Raw genomic sequence first — 19256 nt, 5'->3', positions numbered from 1 at the left:
TCTTGACACCCTCTACATGTCTAGCCCTGAACTCAATGTTGTTACGCAGCCCAGCCCTGACCAGTTCTCTCAGCAAGCTTAAAACTAGCGGGCAGTTAGCAGTCGAACCATTGATTGCCTGGACCACTGCTAGGTTGTCGGACCAGAACACCACCTTCTTGTTGCCCAAGCCAACTGGCCAGATGTGTAGCGCCACCACGATGGGGAACAGCTCCAGTACCGTGATATTTGCCGTCACACCCTTCTTGCGCCAAGCGTTTGGCCACTTCATAGCACACCACTTTTCCCTGAAGATGACCCCGAAGCCTACCCTACCAGAAGCATCTGAAAAAAGGCATAAGCCCTGGCTGCTCTCCCATGGGGCCCTCCATATTACTGTACCGTTGAAGTTCTTTAGAAATTCGTCCCACATGCACAAGTCTGATCTCAATCCTGGTCCTAGGCGTACTAGATGATGCTTCTTCCTCACCCCCGCCGTGGCCTTTGCCAACCTGCGAGAAAAAACCTTGCCCGCTGGAATAACCCTTGCAGCAAAGTTCAATTTCCCCAACAGGCTCTGTACAACTTTCAGTGTGGCGCTGCCTTTACCAATGATTGCGCTGATTTCCCCTCGCAATTCGCGTACCTTTTCTGTTGGAAGCCTGGACTCACCTTTCACTGTATCGAGTTCTATGCCCAGGAATGTGAGGATTTGTGAGGGCCCTTCCGTCTTCCCTGGTGCCAAGGGGACCCCCAGATGCTCTGACAAGGCCTCAAAGGCCCGCAATGCATCGGAGCATTCGTTGGTACCCTCCCTGCCGAAGAACAGGAAATCGTCTAAATAGTGAGTTACCTGTGAAATGCCATGTCTATTCGTGAGGGCCCACTGCAGGAAGGAGCTGAATGCCTCGAAGTAGGCACAAGAGACCGCGCAACCCATTGGCATGCAGCGATCGAAAAAGAATGCCCCCTCCCACTTGAAACCCAACAAGTGCTGACTGTCAGGGTGAACGGGCAGGAGGCGGAACGCTGACTCGATGTCTGCCTTGGCCAGCCACGCTCCCTTGCCTGTCCTCCTAATTAGATCAATGGCCATGTCCAGTGAGCAATATGAGACCGAACATGCCCCTTCCTCCAACCAGTGGTTAACTGAGTTCCCTTCTGGATACGATAGGTGGTGGATAAGTCTGAAAGCCCCTTGGATCTTTTTTGGGACCACGCCTAGTGGTGAGACTAAGAAATTCTGGAGGGGGGGGGAAGGGAAAGGTCCCGCCACCCTCCCCAGGTCAACTTCCTTCTTGATCTTAACACTGACTACCTGGTGCAGATCCCTCGCTGACCTCAAGTTCCGGGCGTCCCTGGGACCCAGGGGGCCCTTGTATGGGATCCTAAAGCCGTCAACAAATCCGTCGACCAGTGTTTCCCGCTCTTTAACGAGTGGGTAGATCCTGAGCAAAGGTAGAATGTTCTGCAACACTATGGGAGATGGACCTTTGGAGTGAATAGTTTGCAAAGGTAGAATGTTCTGCAACACTATGGGAGATGGACCTATGGAGTGAATAGTTTGCTTGCTGCAGTCCGGAGGACCCTTGACCTGATCTAAGGTAGTCACGTGGCCCATGGTGTCTGCTTCGTGATCCATATGCTGCCAGGGGGGGATGCCAAAATTCTCGTTGTCCTGTTCTACCCGTCCGCTCTGCCCTCCCTGTGGCCTATTGCCGGGCGCCCTCTGACCCTTGTGCTGTAGTGGTAGTTGGGAGTTGGCTGTTGGTGCAGGATATTGCCGCATGTTGGGAACCGCACTTGCTACACTCGTGGGCGAATTTGCAGGCCCTCCCCCATGAACATGCCCCGTTATTAAACAGCCTGCACGTCTCTGAATTGAATCGTCTTGTACCTGCTCCGTGACCCCTTCCCCGCCCCCCCCGAAAGGGCTGTTGGAAGGACCGCCTGGGATACTGTTCCCACCTTTGATCTGGTTCCCACCTTTTGGCATCTGTACCCTCACTCTGTGTTCTCTGGGGTGTATCCCTCCTGTTGCTCCCATTTCTGCACATGTGCTTGAACCAGAGCTGGATGTTGGTGTGATCCCACCCTATTTCAGGACAACTGGCCATGGACTTTCTAAATTCTTGGTCGTATGTGAACCAACCCGTCCCCCCGGACTCCCTTGCACCTTGTTGAATGGAGTTCGAATATTCCATGAGGGGCTCACTCTGAGCAGGGTCCTTCTGTACCACAATAGCCGCCAGTATATTAAATGCCTCCGTCCAGTTTTCTATTGTCTTTTCCGGCCAGCGCTGGAAGCGCACTTTGTCTTCCTCCTTCTTTCCCATCCTCCTAGTGTCCGCCCCCGCACTGTCATGCATTAATAATGTCAGGATGTCTATGTATTCCCTTCTCCATATACCTTCCTTTGCAGCTTGTGGAACTTGCCTGGACAAGGAGCATCCCCCTCCTGCTTTGATGACCTGCTTTGCCGAGGCCCCTGGCTGCGCTTCCACTACTGGGACTGGAGTGGCCCCGGCCACTGACCCACCTGTAACGTTCCTTGTCCCTTCCCTCGCCGGTGGCAGCCCTGCTGCCTGTGTGTTGAAAGCTGCGGTCTGGTTTGGGACTTGTGGGGTACCTAAAGGGCTAATGTGCGGCACACTCACGGGAACAACGGGAGCTACGCTTACGGGAGCTACGCTTTGGTGGGCGTCTGCTGGCATGCCTTGTGAATTCAGAGTGTTGACAATTTGCGGGGCAACCGTCATGTGGCCGGGGGCCATACCCTGATGCACCGCCGGAGTACCATTCAGCTGGGCGACTGCTGACACATTCTGCGAATTAAAAGTGTTAACAATCTGCGGGGTGACCGTGAGAATTGGGGCGACATTTGGAGACACATTATTCACCGTGCTCTGCTGGCCAGCTGGTGGAGCACTCAGTGAGGTGGAAACATAAGCACTGTTTTGCGGTCCGACAGGTATTGACGACCCCACTAACGATGGCGGCCCAGACTGGGCCCATACCTGACTCACCGGATCCCGTGACGCCGACCTAGGCGGCAGGACAGAACCTTCCTGTGCAGCCGCCATGGTGTCCAAGCGTTTCTGAAACAAATTCATCAACCCCAACATCTCGTCCATAGTCTTACCCATTTGGGCTAAGTCCGTCATTCCTGCCACGGTCTCATGTACCACGGTCGGTACGGCCACAATCTCTACTGGCGGCCCGACCGGCCCGGCTGGAGCAGATTTGTTCGTCTTACTCCCGCGTGTTGGTGTGGCTGGGAATCCCTTCCGTGTGCCCTTCCGTTTGCGGGTGGACCGGCGGGTCGCCTCCCCCGATGTGCCCGGGGCGTCCTCGGGGGTCACAGGCCTGCCCGCCTCTTCGAGCCGGCGCCCTTCGATGAAGCCTTGTGCCCAAGCTGGCCCCTTAGCCTGCGCGATCGCCAAGAATTCCGCCCATAGCCCTTCCTGTGGCAAAGCAGCGCCGTGGGAACTCATCTCGAATGCTTCTGCCTACGAGGTTCCTATGGATGAGAAAGTACACGAATCTTAAACCCCTTTACCGGATTAATTTCGAACCATCACCTGCAAGGAACCCGTGTTACCCGCTGCGTCGTACCCGACGGCCCCTGCCACATTTTTACCTGCTGCTCCCTCCCGGATAGCCGGTGCTAATCCTTGCCCTTGCTCCGGTAATGAGATGCTCCCTCAAGGCAGTGGCTGCCTGTCCCCACCCGCGGTCCTGGCCTGGATCTGTAATACAACACGGCGTTATTTGAGCACCAACCCTATTTACCAGTCCAACCTTGCGATGACTGCACTCCATGCGTACGCCAGTACGCGTATTACCTGCTACAGCTTCACTTCCGCCGCTGCTAGTCCTTTCCCCCTTAATGGCTGTTGCATCGAATATCTGAAAGGACAAACACTGTTATTCGCCGGCAATACATCTGTGTGCCATCAACATGGATTCATTGACGTTCCCTGATTTGTGCTTAAATGCAATATGACAAATACAGGTCGAATAGAAAATCATATATCATACAAGGATGGATGCATTGATGCGAGAATGTTCCTGTTCTAAGAGCTTTGAAGTGTATGATCACATGACCTTAGCGCAGCACTTTCTGTCACAGTGCTGCGGTTTTTAAGACTATGGCACCTTTGGTGCTCATAGTACTGATGTCAGAAAGTTGAAAAGCTGTGTTGACCCTATAGAGATGTAAGTATTTAATTTGTAGGCACCACACAGTTTCTAAGCGGTCACAGCGATAACGAGAATTGCCTAGGAACGTAAAGAGAATAAGGTTATTTGTGCCGCAAATACATGCCAAAAGGTGCGTCCTTTGAACAAAACACCACGTAAACGTTATAAAATCTCATGCATATGACTGACTACTCCGCTGTTGCAGTACGCCGTGCATATTGACAAAGTAAACTCCGTTTTTCAAAGTCGCCCTTGTTATAAATCTGTTTTCCCCGGGTTGGCGCCAGAACCAGCAAGAGTGCACGTTGAAAGTACCCCTCGAAACCTGTTGCCCCTTTTCATGATTATCTTCAATTGGCACCGGAGCGCGCCGCACGCAGGCCGCAATGCGGCTGGCATGGCGGTGGTTACTCTCTGGAATGTATATCTTCCTTTCCTATCGAGTCTGAGGAACCCGCTGAGCTGATGTTCTTATTTTAAAGGTCTTATGAAGGTTACCCTTGCATTAAATGCTTTCTACATTCTCTGGCTACTGTCAAGGAAAAGTTATGCCTCGGCACTGCTACTGGAAGATACAAAACCTTACCGAGCATATATTGTGTCGAGCATGAGAACCATTGGCAATCAGCCCATACGTTTATCTATTTGTTTAAATTAACCCTTAATAAACTGGCCTGTACAATCTCATGTCTGTCGTGCAAGAACTCTAGCCCTTTGTGCACTGTGCGGCCGTGCTCCTACCTATTGCACAATTAGAGGAAATTCATTGTATGTTTTGGGATATCGCATCGCCCCACCTCAACCCCCTTTAGACTTCATGCACTTCGATGGCTGCAGTTGTTGGTACACTAACGATTCCTCCTTATGTTCTCAGAGTCTGGTAGTGGTTTACTGAACGCCAAATTGTGGCATGTGTCGTAACGGCGACTGGCAGGTGAAGCAGTCGGTGAAAGACAATGTAAATTTCATTGGTTATTTATTAACAACCCAGTAAAATCTTGTAAAGTGCTCCTCCCGTGACAGCTTAACTACACTATTTAGGATTTACATCAAACACCGCTTTGAAATTATACCTTAGAGGAGGCCAACGCAGGCCCCTTCTTGCACCTGTTCTGATTATTACTTTGTTAAAAGTTAGGCAAAGAGAAAAGCACCCCAGGCCTCAAGGTGGAAAGGCATATAGACCGGGGTGGTGCTTGGTTCCGACACACAACTTGCATTAATTATATCAGAGTCCTATTTGCGGTTCATGAGCTTCCAATTGCAGGTGTGATTGCAAGCTCCTTCTCGGGTCAAGGAAGCATCGCGCTGTCAGCGGGGCACTTGGGCACTTCTGTTCTGGGGCCTACCCTGAATCCTCACTGGCCCGCAGCGAATTGCCCGCGTCCTTTCCACATATAATTGAATGCCTTTGTATGGAGGAAACAGATGCCGTCTCCGAGAGTCGAACTCGGGACCTTCAGATTATGCCACTGACGCGCTGCCATCTGCGCTAAGAAGCTGCGCACCCTCCGCTAGATGCATGTATTGTTGGCTCCATACGGTATTCCTCTCGCAATAAACCTTCACTGTTGCCTGAATGAAATTGGCCCCCGTTCCCTGCTTTGAAGTAAATGCAGGTGTGCGACATTACGCGAACCGTCCCGTACGGCCCCTGAGGTCTACATTGCTAGGCTCGCCGAATTTTGGCAGCCTTTGATATAATTGACCCGCCTCAGTGTGGTAATGCTAACCTGTATCAACTAGTCTCCAATGATTGAAAGTGTGGTCGAGACTGGCTTAGCGGCCCGTTCATATATTATCGCAATGTTATAAAGTGTTTGGACGTTTATACTGGTGGCTGGACCTCGTGGCCGAGCGGTCCAAGACGCTGGATACAGGCTCCACTCTCTCTAGAGAGATTGGTCCGAATCCCCCCGCTTCCAAGTTTCAGGTGCCGAGCAGGCCGCTGTAGCTGTTTAGTCAGGGCGAGTGAGGGCTACGCTGAAATTAATTCTAAGGGTGTTACGAGTCAGTAAATAGTACATTTTCATACATCTGCCCGCTAATCACGCTGGGCCGCGAGGTCAGTGAACCGTACCGGAGGCCACAGAAGGTGCTAGAAATTATCCTTTTAACGCGGAGCAACTCCCCCCGCCCGCCTGGTATAAACTTAAAGTGCTAGGCCGCCCTCATGCCCATGCGGTCGAGACCGCAACTTAAAGCTGAATTCCCCCGCAACCCGTTCTACGCGTCGCGGAACCCGTGGAGTAAAGGGTGGCATCTCACACTTTGTCATCCGGTGAAAACAGCTCGGCCACCCTCGACCCTGCCTGCTCGCACACTCGTCTGTAGAACCGATCACGTGTGTGCCGGGGTTAAGTTCGTCTCGCAACTTGTTATCAAGGGCAACCCTCGACCCTGCCCGCTCGCACACTCGCCTGTTAGACCGATAACGTGTGTGCCGGGGGTAAAAGTTCGATAAAAGTACATGGTGAGACAGCTCGGCAGCCCTCGACCCTGCCTGCTCGCACACTCTCATGTAAAACAGATAGCGTGTGTGTTCGTCACTTAGGCCCAAGATGGCGTACTATCTCCCTGCGCTTTATACTGCTTCTCATGCGGCCATTAAAAACCCGCCGCCCGTTCTACGCATCGCGGAACCCGGGGGTTAAAGGGGCATTTCACAATTTGTTATGAAAGCGCATGGTGAAAACCGCTCGCACACTCACATGAGGACATATAACGTGCTTCTCATGCGGCCATTAACAACCCGCCGCCCTCTATAAACTTAGACGTGTTAGGCCGCCCTCCTGCCCATGCGGTCAAGACCGCGACTTACAGCTGAATTCCCCCGCATAGTCCGTTCTACGCATCGCGGAACCCGGGGTTAAAGGGGCATTCACAATTTGTTATAAAAAGTGCATGGTGACAAACCGCTCGCACACATATAACGCGTGTGTCTGTCCCACAGGCCCAAGATGGCGTAATATCTCATGCGCTCTCTAATGCGGCCATTAACAACCCACTGCCATCGCACTCAGAGCGTTCATGGCGCCAAACAAAATAGACCTTCACATGTATCATCACTGTCTTTCATTCCCCCGCCGCTCGAACTACTCAAGCAAACCACAGAAACCGCTCGAACTACTCCAGTAAACCACAGAAAAATAACGCTCAATGAGCCTAAGCCAGAACTACAATCTACCCGCCACACAAAACCCCCCCGTGGACGCACCACTGGGCCCCATCGACCTGGTCATGCCCAGGGACAGGGCCGGGGGGAGGCTTAGTCGTGACCATACCTTTATCAACGCGACGACTTGGAGAAGCGCAGAGCAGCCCGGAGCGACGGCAGGAAAGGCCGAGCCTCGCTGCCGCGCTGCTTTTGAACCCTTCGGGGCCGCCCCTCACCCCTGGGGCCTGCGCCCATAGGCCGAGCCTGGAAAGGGGCGGATCAGTGCTGGCGTGCGCGCGGAATGTGGGACTAAGATGCTGTCTTCGCTTAGCTCCCCTTCGCGTCGCGCGGCCAGCGGCATTCCCTCCTGTACTGTGTGCTTCAGGACGAAATGTCTTTATTTTGAAGACTACACTAAATACTGCATTTAATCGTTGTATGCCTAGAATAGCATGCCTCTGAGTCTCCAAATAAACATAACATCAGGACTGTTTTACTGCATGAGTTTTTGGTACGAATACAGAAACGTTGTGTGCAGAGGGGCGCTGACAAAGATTGTGGCAATAGATGCCACCAACTCTAGGGAGAAAGCGGGAGCCTGCAAGAGTGCGTTTGAAGGGCAGGAGTGAGGTGGACACTACTTAGCCTTGGTATTCGGTGTGCTTAATTTAATAGCACAAACCATGGGCTTCTGTGCAGCGCTTTGGGCACCAGCACTCATTATTTGACAAATGAAGCACTGACTCCGAGTGAACAACTTGGCTCATGAATGTCACTTCAGGAGTCACACGGTGAGATGACAAGTGGATGGGTGTGGATAAAGAATTGCAGATGAAAGTGAAAGGTTGCATTAAATGTGCTACCAGAGACAGGAGGACACTTCTGTAATCTGTAAAGGCTTCCAGGGAAGCCTGGTTAAGGATGGCCTTGGGCCTTGTTGGTCCAGTGAATGCGCCAGAAGAGAGAGGAGGTTTTTTTAGGAGGGGTGGGAGGGACGCTGCAGGGGTTTCATAGCAAATGAATGGTGATTAAAAAAGTCTGTGTCCATGTGAGTGGTGACAAAACTATCAAACATGTTTTTATAGCTGAAACCAGTCCTATAACAATTGCTCAGGACCCTAGAGTCCAGTTCTTCTCGGATGAATGTGTTTATTCTTAGCAATGTTTAGGGCATGGAGGCAGCCATGGCCCGTGTAGGGCGTGCCACTGGGTGGTGGCGTGGGGTAGAGGAGGGGCAGGGTGGGGGGTTGTAATATGCGGAAAACTGATGATTTTCGTTGCGCACGCTGCATCGCCAAATGCGATGCAGCGCGCAACAAAATTCGTTTTTTTATTTATTTTCGTTACATACCTGATATCATCCGTTTCCTGCATTTTACATCCCCCACCCTGCCCCTCCCCCGCCCACCTCACCGCCCAGTGGCACGCCCTACACGGGCCGTGGCTGCATGTAGGTACAATATCATACATCCCAAAAGTGATTGGGTTGGTAGAGAAACTACCCGGCATGGTTAAGCAACCTTTAGGTGTGTGTTGGCCTGTTGCGGAAGATGTAGTATAACCTCTCCTGTGTTCTAAGTTTGCTGATAATCTTAGAAGGCACATTGCTTTGAAATAGTCCTGGGTTCACTGAAGAGCTAGCCTCAGAACCAGTAAGAGTCTTGATGGCATTTCCTTTATTGTACTCAAAAAAACTTGCTCAGTGGAGACCTAAAACTTTGATTGTTTCACAACTCTTAGGGTGATAACTATGCAAAGTGCTGCAGAGCTTTGCTTGCTGTGACCTTGTCTTCCCTGCTATAGAAGGACTCTGTGCAGCCTTCCTACACTATGTATACCCAGACACCAGATATGTGGCACACTTACATTGATCCAGTCGGCCCAATTGGTTTTATGTTCCTGTGCATAGCACTACATCAGTATGGACCCACCCACCTGACCTGGAGTCTAGGGTAAATTTAGGAAACAGACATGGAAGCGAGAGGCAGTGAATTGTACTCCCAGTACTCCAGGTCCTCGTGTGACTCTGGAGGGTCAGTGCATGCCAGACCACACACTCTATCTGATTTTGACAGGGCAAGTTCACCAGTAGACTCCCCATCTGTGTCTGTAGGTGCTGGGACACACTGATGGTGTAGTGGTCAGAGGAGCAGAAGTAGCATTGGGGGCTACCTAACCTGGGTGTAGTGCTGAACAAGGGGGAACAAGGAGTGCCAGTTGTTCTACGGACCGAGCGACACGCCGGAGTGCGGATCTAGGTGCTTAGTAGTAAATTCCCGCGCTACAAAGACACTGACCTGACAGTGCAGATCCCACTAGAACAGACTGTGTGGACCAACATTAAAGTATTGAGGGGCGGACTCCTTTGCAGGATACCTACCGGCTCCTGACAGTGGCCCCCCCAGGTTGTATACCACACACTTTCTAGCCCCAGTGGGCTGAATACAAGTTTATGAGCACGACTAAGGTCCTGAAGAATTGCCGATAGGGCATGAAACATGTCGACCTGACCCAAGGCGAGGGTGGAACGAGACCAACTACAATGGTTATCGAGTCCCGGTACCCCTCCCTTCACTTCTTTTAACAAGGTAGTGAGCTACACGAATAAAGGTGTCTTAGTAGACTACACTAACCTTTTTTAATACACTCACACCCCCTCACGCTCACCACTCCTTCACTAAGGCCCCTCACACACACTCGATCATCGGCCAGGAACAAAAGATCTCCACAAGAGTGTAGCACTTTGTGCTACCCGTCAGGCATTGCAGCGCCGGCCTGACGACGGAGCAGGAAGCCGATGATGAGACGAGACAACCTTCTGGCAAAATGACAGCTGTCATGAAGCCATTAAGTTGTGTGAGGCATCCCTAGTTCCGCCAAGGGACTACTCTTCCCTGACGCCTTTATACACCTTCACTCTAGAGAGAGAGAGAGAGATCCTCCAGTGACACTAACACTCAGGGGAACTTTGTGCATTTCTTTGTTACGGAACAAGGAGTGCCCATAGGGTCAGGAGAGAGGTAATGTCAGTACTCCTCCTACCTCCAAATTTGAATTCAAGTAAAGAATATCCCTTATACAAGATTTCCAATGAGGATAAACTACAACAGTGTCTCTTGAACCCATCCCTGGAAACACTGAGGGGCCTATTTACAATCCCCTTTCGACACCACTACGTCACATTCAGTGATGTTGTGATGGCGATAGGGGCCTTATAAGGCACCCTTTCACACTGTATTTAGCGTGAAAGAGGAGGGCAATGATGTGCAGGAAGGGGGACCTTCCTGCACATAAACAATCTTCCCACAACGCAGACACTCTTGCACTATGGTGCAAGGGTGCCTGCGTTGGCGGCAGGCTGCTGATCTCAGCACCAGCGCATGGGGAAACGCCGGGGTGCAAGGGTGAATGTGTTGCAGAGTTGAATGATGTTGTGGCTTCATCTCTTCTTGAGACATCTACAGGTGAGTCTGGACTAGTGGAGGGTGGAAGTGAGCCAGAGGGCCTTCTTGGAGTGTAGGTTGCCTGGTCTTTTCTTGAGGGGTGCCAGAGTGTTGGCGCAGTTGGAGATCCATCTGTGGAGGTTGCACGCTGCGGTGTTGGCACCTGTAAGCGTTGGCAGAGTGGTAGTGCTGAGGGAGTTGAAAGGAAATTATTTGGTGTTCTTGATCCAGCCGCGACGGAGGGGGCAATGATGGTGATCTTGTACAATGGGTGTGGTGAAGCTGTGATGTAACCAATGATAGTCAGTACAGGAGAGTCATGTGGTTGAGAGTGTGTCAGTCTATGTGGGTTGGTGCGGTGACTAGTTGCTTGAGTCTAATGTTGGCGAGGTGCCACAGGATGGGGGTGGTGTTCTGGTCACTGGGGTTGTCCAGGTGGAACTTGAGGTCTCAAAGTAGGATGTAGTCGATGGATGGGAGAGCCTGGGGTGAGATGAGGTCTACAATGGCATCAGGGAATGGGGGTTCATGGTCCGGGGGGCCTGCAGATGAGGTTGCCGTGGAGGGTGGTGTTGGGGTGGTCTGGGTCTAGAAGTGGAGGTGTTCCATGGTCACTGTTTGGTCATTAGAGTGCATGGTCAGTTGGAGTGCCCCTTTTTTGAACAATGGCAATGCCTCCTCCTGGGCGCTCGGGTGGTCTGTGTGAGTGAATTTGTAGCTGTCATCGATGGTGATGGCGATGTACAGTCCAGAGCAGAGGTTGGTCCAGGTTTCCATGAAGAAGGCGATGTCTGAAGAGGTGGTGTAGAGGAGGTCCTAGATTTCTGTTGCATGTTTATGGAGGGACCTCACGTTGAGGAGTATGCAGTAGAGCCGGTCGGCTGCGCTGTTGGTTGGCTGGGCTGCAGGAGGCGCTGGTGTGCTGATGTGGCAGAAGGTGCGTTTGCAGTTTCGACAGGCACAGTGTGCAAGAGAATTCTACAGTGTTGCTAGACGGCAGGCAGTGTGGCATCCAGGGTTGATGCGAGGAGGGTGCTGGCTGTCCAAGAAGAAGGGCCTTGGTGCCGGGCACAGTCCAAGGGACAGGCTTGCCTTTAGCGCACCAGTGGTACACCCACTGCACATGACCGCACAGCAGCTGCCATTATGTAGTGCTGCCGGGGGACTGGACAACTGGCAGGCAGAAAATGCGGGAAAGGACACTGTAGGGGGTGGGAATGCAGGGTGAGCAGAGGTTGTAAATATATATTTTTTAAATTACTACCTCGAGGCCGGGTCCCGTTTCTTCTGTGCTCCTGCTCTCCTGAGTCTGCTTCCTGGAACAGGAGGCAGGCAGCCAGGCCCCCTCTCTTAAGTAATAAAAACGCTGCAATGCGGCATTGTGATTGTTCTTGAGCGCCGTGCCAAGGCGTTCAGCCAGGGTCTGGAGGGGTGGACATGTTCTCCAAGCAGGCTGTAATGCAGCCTGCGTTGCAAACAGGGATGTGTGCATGACTGCTTTGGGCTGCCTGAGAGGGCCGACCAAACAGTTATTGCACACTTGAGTGGGCATACCACTCTGCTCCTGCTCCGTGAGTAGAGCAGCCCACCCACCGTCCAGCCCGCAAAGGAAACATAGCACATAGTACATCAGAAGTTATCATCATGTTATGTTTCCTCTTCTTGCACTACTTGAAAGCAGTGGTGCAATGCTCTCCTGCCATGGCGGATGAGCCGCCACTGGGGGTGCTTCACCCACATGTGCTAGGCCTGGTACCGACTCGACCCAAATCTGAGACTCATCCAGCAGGAGCCTCAGCCAGGTGGGATTTCACAAGCCAGGGTACAGCAGTCACTGCCCACTCTGCTGGGGAACCTTCCGATGCAGGTGATGCAACAGGGCCCCCTAAGGCGTGAAGTTGCAGCGCTCCTGCCACACAGTTTGGCGCAGATCAGGGGCCTCGCCTTCCACAGCGCACGGCCAGTGCAACATCCTCTAGCCTGTGATGCAGAGAGGCGCGCTGACCGTTGGTAATCTCTTCCGTGTACCCCGGTGGAGTGGTGGCGCGTGGTATGCAATGCAGGAGCGCTTCTACCATTCACAGCTCCAAGGGACCCCAGGTGGTCTTCTCACACAGGTCCGCAACATGTCTCCATGCGAAATGGCAGACTTCACTACCAGGTAAGGGCGATCGCCGACGGGTCAATGTCTACCACCATGGCCCACCAACTCCACAGCACCTCTGCATCCCACTCCGGGTCCCAGACGCAGGCCCAGTGAGGTCTCCGGGCCCCGGGGACTGTCCACGCTTTCAAGGTTTTGGATGGCATGGTGTTGCAAGGAGTGCGCAATGATAAGTGCTGCATCACTGGTTTTGCCCAGCAATGCACCTCTTTTCATGATTGTAGTCCTGGATTTCCTCTTCCCCTGGGACTCTGGCTGGTCATCCTGGCAATTGGGGGGCTTGGGAGGTTGTTAATCTGTGTTGCATTTGGCTCTGGCTACTCCAATCCGCATTCCATTGGCTTTGTTTCCTTTTTTTCGTTGGAGGTGGACTTACAGGCTATTTTTCCTCTAGAGGCAAAAAAAGTTAAGTTGGGCTGACTAACGTGTTGTTTTTTTTTACCGCATATTGACCTTTCGTCAGTTTTCGCCCACTAGCGCCAGAATTTGTATTGCCTTCATGCTAGTGTTAGCAGCAGTTTTCACCGGAGGTTACCTGAAACCAACACCGTGAAGTGACGTATTGTAAAATTAACAGGGAGATAGTTTTTGGTGGTAGGCCGCGTTAAGAAAATTAACATTAGCGTTAGTTAGCGGCCATTCTTGTACATGGAATCAAGCATCCTAGGACCGGTTTCTGGCTATCAGCCGTCTTCAGCCAGGATAGGTTGCTCAGACATGAGTCCCATGCTCTCCACACCACTGGAGTCAAGCTATCCTGGCTGAAGACGGCTGATAGCCAGAAACCAGTCCTAGGATGCTTGATTCCGGTCCAGGAAAGACATGGCTTGGCAGTTCGGGCTGAACTGTTCCCATGAGGCACAGGGTCATGGCTGATTTGCAAATGGCCATGTCTGAACCGGGGAGGTGTGGAGTGCAAAAAAACGATGGATTTAGGCCAGATCTCTGTACTGGGATGAATGTATGACATTGTTCTGCATTCTGTCAATTAACTGTTGTTTTTGCATTTGTCACCCCGAGTGGGATGGGTATGCTCAGACGTGAGTCCCAGGCCCATATTTATCATTGTGATGTCACTCATACACCACGCAAGGGGACGTAAGGGCGATGCAACTCTAAAGTCAGATTTATCTAGCCACGCAAGGCCACCTTGTGTGACCCTGCATGGCTTGATAGCTCTGGAGTAACGCAAGGCAGCGCATATAGCTGCCTTGCTTTACTCTGCCCCAAGAAGGTGTTCCATGGGTGGAGGTTGGGTGTTCCCATGCATCCACCCATGGATTTTGGTGCATTCCCAAATTTACCACTAGTGGTAGACCTGTGAATGCATCCAAATGCGTATCGTGGAAAAAGACCTTTATTTCTCCTTGTTTTTTCATCTTTTTATTTGTGCTGCATTCTTGCTGTACACATAGAAAGAGAAAAATGCCTCTCAGGATTGATTTCGGGCAGGAAAGTGTTCCTTCCTATGCAAAAACAATCCTGCTTTCAATGCAGGCACCCTTGCACCATGGTGTATGGGGGTCTGCTTTGGAGCGGGGCAGCCAAAAGTGTGTCAGCGCAAGGACAGGAATGTGCTGTCTGATGTTAAATACTGTACATTCCTGCCCTTTCACTTTCATGCAGCACAACACGATGGCTTGCATGAAAGTACAATAAATATGCCCTATGGCATTTAACCATCTCTGTTTTTTAAATTGATCATTGAATTGAAGCCCTTGAATTGAGAATGAACTCCGACAAGTGCTATAAACTTTCATTAGTGCAGGCAATCGTATACTTCCCCATCTAATTTCAACATTGCAATGTGCTCCAGCTCTTTGTCGTAGGCTGCACAAATTTTTTATGTTGTTTCTTCTCATTATTTCTAATTATTTCATTTTTTATAATAAATCTTTTTTTGCGTGTCATCAACTTTCAACTTTTATTCGCTCACAAATTTCGTTGTAGCAATTAACCTTATTTTAGCTCATTATTTTGTTTGCTTTATTTCATCAAAATTCATAGTTTGCACACTGATACTTGGATAGAAAGCTGAATGCATTTCAGAAATGTACATTTCTATCTACTTCTCTAACTTATTCTATGAATGGGTTGTTTGTAAGCATGTTTATGACAACCTGGTCATCCTAAAAAAGGAGAAGTCTCTAAATGAAGAATCTCTATCTAATTTAAATAAAACACAAACCGAAACAAGACACACGGGATCACTAACATGTAATTCAGTTCCTTTGATTCCTATCTCAGTTAGTGAATGATTCCTCCATATGGTAATTGTGTCCTGGTGTGGTATTCCATCCAAGTTCCTGACTAAGTGCCTCCCTACCCTCTTTAGTTACATTTCTTCTTTCATACTTCCTTCCTGAATAGACTGAAAGAATGCTTACAAATTCTATCGTCCTGTAGTCTTTTTGATTAGTTAATTAACTGTTCCTACGTGTTCCTATAGTCTTGTTTCGTTTTCTATTGGAATTACTTCCACGTTCTACTCAGTGCAAGTCTTTCTTCTTCGTTGCTCTGCCCAATGCTGGTGTTATAATTGTAGTAATTGTCGTAAATATCATAGAGCCTTTTATTTCAGAGAAAGCACATATAATTTTGGTATTTGATCATTCATCACTATTCACTAGACACCCGTGTTTCTCTAGTCAACGGTATTCTTTTCAAAACGAAGCTTCACTGTAGCCCCCTCTTGGGGTAACTAATTCATATGCATGAATAGCTATAATTTATTTTCGCTGTACTCTTGTTACTTAAGGTGCCTTAAGGTGGAGATTTCTGGGCACGTGTTCTTATGTGACTTTTTTGTTTGTCTCACATCACCTTAGCTGATCTCCCCATCTGCCCAATAACACAGTCTGCAAGGGACCTTGATACCAGGGACCACAAATGTTGAATCACGAGTCATAATTCTTAGAGCCTAATTTATGAGTTTTTGCCATAGGGCAGCGCCACAGGCCTTCTGGCTATGCTGCCCTAACGCAAAAGAAAAGGGCAAGAATGAGCTGTATCTATCATATACAGCACATTCCTGTCCTTTTCTCCTTCGCCGGTGCACAATGGGCTGCCATACACTGACGCATGCTTCTTTGCACCATGGTGCAAGGAAGCCTGAGTTGCGGGGATGATTATTTTTGTGCATGAAAAGAAACCTTTCTGCACAAAAGTAATCACAAGAGGTTTTTTCCTCTCTGTGCCTCCCCTACACCTCCCCTAGGGAGGCAAACGTTTTTGGCACTGCCTCAGATTTATGATTTCTCGTAAATCTCGGGCAGTGTCAAAAAGCCATGGATGTTGCTGGGAAGGCCCATTGCACGCCCCTTTAATGCAGAAAACTGAGTTAAAGTGAGCGATATTTACGAGGCAGCAGTAAGCCAAAAAAAGTGGCTTGTGCTGTCTCGTTAAAATGGAGCAAGCTCCTGCGCCACGGAACATCACAAAAAGTGACATTCCGGAGGCGCAATGGACCTCATAAATGAGGCCCTGTGGGCCTTATTTACAACAAAGTGACAGCGCGGTGCTGCAAGCCACTTTGCTGCGCCGCACTGAGTCACTTATAAAGCACAGGGATGTGCCATATCTACAATGATATGACGGATCCCTGTGCTCCCCCTGCGCTGGCGCACAATTGGCAGCCATGCGCCAATGCATGCACCCTTGCACCAAGGGTGCATGCATTGCAGAGAGATTGTTTTTGTGCAGGAAGTTGTCCCTTCCTGCACAAAAACAACCACAAGATGTGATTTCCTATTATATTGTGTGCTGCAGAATGCAGTACACAATAGAAAGAGGAAAAAACAAGGAAAAATTAAAACATTTCTCCTTGTTGCGCCTCCTTACGCCTCCCCTGGGGAGGCATTGCATTCTGATGCATTACCAAGTTTACGATTTCTCATAAATCTGGGAATGTGTCAGGTTCCATGGGTGTTGCGTTGCAACAACCACAGCAAAACTCATGGAACACCCCTTTCACGCAAAGTGCTGCATTTAAAAGGGACGTATTTACAAGGACAGAAAAAGTCACGCAGGCTGGCTTCTATTGTCCTTGTAAATATGGGGGAAGAAAATGCGCCACCGGTGCGTCACAAAAAGTGACGCACCGCACCGCCGGCGCACGGGGCTTGTAAACATGCCCCTGTATGTTTGTGTAAGGAGCTGGAAAAAATCTCTATAAAAGTTGTGGCGGGCTCACGTAAAGGAGCTGAGGCTTAATTTTTTTTTTTATTTGATGTAACACCACTAGGTGGAAGGTTTTGGGCTAGCAAGAAAGGAGAAAAAAAAGGAAACAAAAATAAAAGAGCTGGTAATTGCTGGTGATGTTAACGCTGGGATTGATATGGGTACAGGAAGTACACGGATCCTTGCCCACTGTACGACGGTTGGGGAAATTACTGTCCAAGGATGACCATATGTAATGGTAGTGCTTATTATTTTTTTCAAGTGCCAAGTCTTGCTCGTCCCACTAATTTCCCTGACAGCGCTGCGAAATACTACTAGGACGACACAACTTGTACACCATCGCACTCCTACAAGTGTGTCAATTTGGCGTGTCCCAGGTTATTCGACGCTATAAGCATGGCATGGTGCACTAGTATTAGGTTTTTCAAGTGTGTAATGAATTATTGTAAGCGCTACTTAATCGTTCTGTTTAAAATTTGATAGATAGCGCCACCATGTGGTAGTATGTCATATAAATTTGTCTCATTTTAGGACTATGGCCAAACAAAGGCATCAGTGTAACTAACACCTCTATTTGGGAAACACGCAATAACACCGTAGAAGATAAAGTGGAATTTGTTGGTGAGAGTGGGAGCTTAAAAATTGTTTGTGACTAGACAGCACAAAAACAAAAGTGACGCAGAAAGACACAGATAATAAAAGTGTGATATATGGGGGCCATTTTAAGATGACTGTAGTAGCTTTTACATTTAATTTACCTTTCGCGAACATGTAGGACTGGTTACTGTTGCACTGAGAGTTACTTTGTAGCCATGATTGCCTTTGGATGGTTCAGGGTGGAGAACCAGGCCTGGTTGTATGATAGAACAATGCATGCCTAAACCACGGCGGTCTCAACCACGTCTTTACCACGCATGCCTTTACCACGCCTGCCTTTACAACAAAATGCATGTAAAGGCATGAGTGACAAAGGCATGCGTGGTAAAGATCACACCTCAGCCCGCCTGCCCTGAGCCCCTAGAACCAGCCACTAGCTCATACACCCTACCCCAGGCCAAAAACTACCCTGACCCCAACCCCTCCCCGCCCTGAGCCCTAAAATGGCCACAGCCCTGAAAGCTACCTCGACCTGTGCCCCCCCTCCCCGCCCTGAGCCCTGAAATGGCCCCAGGCAAAATAACTACCCTGACTGGCCCCTCACCATGAGTCCTAAAATGGTCCCCAGCCCTGAAAACTGCCCCTTCTCCCCCACCCTGGGCCCTAAAACTACGCCCGTGAAAACTATCCCCTCCTCCCTGAAAACTTCCCCCCCTCCCACAAGCCGTACTTACCAAGCCAAGTCCCAAGCCTTCCTCGCCCGATCCTTCCTGTTCCTCTACCTGCCCATCTGGTCTCTGGAACAAGACCGCTGACTTCTTTAGCCACGCATATGCGTGGCTAAGGCATATGCGTGGTTAAGGCATATGCGTGGTTAAGGCATATGCGTGGTTAAGGCATATGCGTGGTTAAGGCATATGCGTGGTGTAGGCATATGCGTGGTTCAAGCATATGCGTGGTTAAGGCATATGCGTGGTTAAGGCATATGCGTGGTTAAGGCATATGCGTGGTTAAAGGCATATGCGTAGTTAGGGCAAGTCGTGTTCCTCTTAAGTGGTAATGGTACGCGTAGCTTAGCCCACGTGGTTAATGCCATTTCCCATATAGCCCTCATCAGTGGGCTATAATGCTGTCTCCCCTGCAGAGTATGTGATAATCTTTTTTCTGTCCACAGGTGAAATTCACATATTACGGACGATATGGGAAGAGTGCGCTGGGCTGTGCCATGCTCAACCTCACTAGTGTTGGTAAGTGAAAGTTATTCTAGAGCGAGCATACACAAGCAGGGAAGCTTCTGTCACTCGTGCAGGCTCAAACAGTTTTGTCGCCAGTTCATATATAATCGATGATTTAAAAGTGTTTTGTACTGCATTCAGTTGTCGCACATGAGTTTTTGGACTTGGGTGTAAATGTGTCCAGCAGAAACCAAACATGGGAGTGCTGGATGAAAAGTAATACCAACTGTAACTAAGACCCGGTTAGACATTACGAACCAGTTCCAGGAATCAGCTGCCCTCAAATGGGAGCTTCTTCC

The 19256-nt window shown here is 49.9% G+C and overlaps 1 protein-coding gene across 1 annotated transcript in view; it reads left to right on the top strand.

Annotated features, from left to right (window-relative positions):
• The window catches only part of LOC144753237 (protein-arginine deiminase type-3-like), a 160714-nt gene that overhangs the window by 48179 nt on the left and 93279 nt on the right, over positions 1-19256 (top strand). Inside the window, exon 3 of the mRNA XM_078640994.1 lies at positions 18897-18969. Within this exon, the coding sequence (XP_078497120.1) occupies positions 18897-18969 (73 nt within the window). The remainder of the gene's footprint in view (positions 1-18896; positions 18970-19256) is intronic.

The sequence above is a fragment of the Lissotriton helveticus genome, chromosome 5_1 (assembly GCF_964261635.1).
Source record: "Lissotriton helveticus chromosome 5_1, aLisHel1.1, whole genome shotgun sequence".
Classification (NCBI taxonomy): domain Eukaryota; kingdom Metazoa; phylum Chordata; class Amphibia; order Caudata; family Salamandridae; genus Lissotriton; species Lissotriton helveticus.
Note: the sequence above shows the minus strand (reverse complement) of the source record. Positions and strands in the feature narration are given on the sequence as shown.